We start from the raw sequence: 2,942 nt of genomic DNA, 5'->3' as shown, positions 1-2,942 counted from the left end.
GGCGTCTGCACTTTAGTGAAGTGACCAACGACGAGCTCCGGAGGCTAGACCTCGATTTCATTGAGGAGAAGAGGGACGACTCCCAGCTGAGGCTAGGCACCTACCAAAGGAAGATGACAAGGTACTTCAACTCCAAAGTCAAGAAGAGGTCTTTCCGAATCAACGATCTTGTGCTCAGGAAGGTCTTTCCATCTTCAAAAGAACTCGGTTCCGGCTCCCTGGGACCGAACTGGGAAGGTCCATACAAGATCAGAGAAGAAATCCGACCTGGAACCTACTGGATTGAAGACATGGACGGCAAGGCACAACCCCGTCCATGGAACATTGAACACCTCAGAATCTTTTATCAGTGAATTGTATCATGCTGGATGACTTTTCCAGCCTTTGTAATATTTCCATGGCTCAATAAAATGCGTTGGTTAAATCATCATACTACGTCGTAACCTCGGAGGAGAGGCTCGGGACCCACCACTGGGCCACCTCGCTTGGACTCCGAGGCTCTAGCACATGCCTCCCTTTTGGCCTTGCTGAACGCCAAGGGGAGAAGCCTCAACATGGCTGCACCATCCGCCATGTCTGGGATGCGTCGTAATCTCGGAGGAGAGGCTCGGGACCCACCATTGGGCCACCTCGCTTGGACTCCGAGACTCTAGCACATGCCTCCCTTTTGGCCTTACTGAACGCCAAGGGGAGAAGCCACAACCTTCAAACCGAGGCTCCAACAGTTCATCTCCTTAAGTTATGTTCATTTTCTTAAGTCCGAGGCTCCAACAGTTCATCTCCTTAAGTTATGTTCATTTTCTTAAGTCCGAGGCTCCAACAGTTCATCTCCTTGAGTTATGTTCATTTTCTTAAGTCCGAGGCTCCAACAGTTCATCTCCTCAAGTTATGTTCATTTTCTTAAGTTCGAGGCCCGCACAGTTCATCTCCTTAAGTTATGTTCATTTGCTTAAGTCCGAGGCCCATACAGTTGGCTGATTAAAGTCAGGGTACCAAGTTAAAGTTATTTAGTTCGTGCCCTTACCAACTTCCAGTTCGTTTGTTTAAACGAGGCACAAAGACTTGGATAAAGAACAACAATGAATGAAGATAAACATTATATTAATATTCAAAAGGGATTACAACGGAGGGCCTCTGGCCATTACACAAAGTACTGAAAAGGAAAACCTAATCTAAGCTTGGCTGGATGAAGGAGATGCCTCAGCACTTGGGGGTTCGACAACCTGGGCATCAGTAGTTGTTTCCCCCGCCTCAGCATTCGGGGCTTCGGCATCAGCTGCCTCGTCACCCTGCACCTCCTCAGTTGGGGTTTGAGGAACCTCATCCACAAATTCGGACCTAAGTTGTGCCAGGTCCAAGTTTGGATAAAGCTCCTCTGCCCTCTCCAGTACTTCGGCATAGGCGAAGTTCCTCCAGTACGCGCTGAAGTTTTTATACTCCTCCGTAGTGTGGAAATTGGCGATGTAGGCCTTCACCGCCTCTTCCGCTGCAGTCCGGGCCTCTTCTTTGGCAACCGAGGCGTCGTTCATATACCACTTCGCCTGGCCTTCAAGAAACTGATTGGCATCACGAGCGCCAGCCAAGGCGAGATTCGCCTGCTCCAGAGCCTCAGCAGTCACCTTTTGGTGCTCATTGGAGACCTCCACCTTCTTTGTCAGGGAGGCCACCTCGCACTGTGACTCATATACTTCCCTCTTTAGGGCCTCAATTTGGGTCAGGGCAGACTCGAGCTTCGCCGCTTCTTCGACCCTCTGCGCTTTGGCTTCTTCGGCCTCGGCCTTAGCAGCTTTCACCTCCTCAGCAAGGGAAGCAACCTTTCCCTCCGAGGCGTGAGTCCTTGTTTGGAATTCACTTAATGCCTCCCTGCATTCTAGCGTGAGGCCAAAGGTCCGGGCGCTTTAGCTCACCAGTGCCCTAGTGAGGTCGGTGGCATCACAAGACGAGGCATGAAGCTGCCACCTCTTCGTCCAGAACTTGTAAAAGCTCTCGGTGGCACCCCTTATCTCCTCAGGGAGAGCCTCCACCAAGGCTGGGGCCAGCTCATCCTCCCTCCCAGCTAGGAAGTTTGGAGACTTCCCCTTCTCCCGAACTGGCTTCTCCTTCGCCGACTCCTCTTCGGCAGCTTCAGCAGCTCCCCTTGCAGCCTCTTTTCTGGCCTCTTCAGCCTCCACCTCTCTCACCATCTCCATTTTTATGGCCTTAGAGGCTGCAGCGAGAAGCTTCGGCTCCCCAGTTTGTTCAGCCCTATGGGACACTGTAGTCCCAGACTTGCCAGCTGAGCTGGAGATGTGCACCAGCTTCCTCTTCTTTGTCTCCTCAGAGACCTTTTCTTTGCCACGAGGCTCCTTAGGCTTCTCTGGCCTCTGAGTAGATGCCTCCTCTGAGGCCCTGGGAGTGCAGTCCTTGGACAGGCGCTCAACCCTGCCTCGGACCTCCTTTGCCCCACTAGACCCAGGTTTCAGGGGCCTCGCCTTCGCAGTAGAAGTGGCCTTCAAGATAGAGGCCATGTCTGGAGCTGGGTACTCCCTCTTCTTGAATTTATCTGCACCATAGATTAGCATCAGCACAAGAAACATTCAAGTTAAACATCAAGAGTTGGAGCCCCATACCTCTGGACGCCATCAGCCCGAAGTCCAAGAAGTATCTGCTTCTGTCAATCAGGTGATCGAAGTGCCGAAGCTTCAGAGGCCTCTTGTAAATGTCCTCTATCACCTCGAATTCCTCCCTGCTGAGCTCGAACCTCGTACTACTATCTGCAAAGACGAACCTTCAACAGTTAAGACGAGTAAATACTCTGATTTCAAAACACAAGCAGAGGTCGGGAGACTCACGAGCTTCGTAGTACTGGGTCGGCACTGTGCATGACAGGGCTTTGTCACCCTCCACTACCTGCCATTTACCTCGCACCCAGAACCAGGACTCCTTCCACCCCTTGATAGAGG

The 2,942-nt window shown here is 51.8% G+C and overlaps 1 protein-coding gene across 1 annotated transcript; it reads right to left on the bottom strand.

The window, feature by feature from the left end:
* Positions 1-1,172: 1,172 nt before the first annotated feature.
* Positions 1,173-2,622, bottom strand: LOC111387782 (protein WEAK CHLOROPLAST MOVEMENT UNDER BLUE LIGHT-like 1). Its single transcript, XM_023012369.1, has 5 exons — positions 2,610-2,622; positions 2,074-2,542; positions 1,908-1,961; positions 1,689-1,863; positions 1,173-1,595 (listed from the first exon to the last, which is right to left on the bottom strand). The coding sequence occupies exons 1-5, from the start codon at positions 2,620-2,622 to the stop codon at positions 1,173-1,175; spliced, it is 1,134 nt and encodes a 377-aa protein (XP_022868137.1).
* Between the last annotated feature and the right edge of the window lie 320 nt (positions 2,623-2,942).

The sequence above is a fragment of the Olea europaea genome, unplaced genomic scaffold, assembly GCF_002742605.1.
Source record: "Olea europaea var. sylvestris unplaced genomic scaffold, O_europaea_v1 scaffold4244, whole genome shotgun sequence".
NCBI lineage: Eukaryota > Viridiplantae > Streptophyta > Magnoliopsida > Lamiales > Oleaceae > Olea > Olea europaea.
Note: the sequence above shows the minus strand (reverse complement) of the source record. Positions and strands in the feature narration are given on the sequence as shown.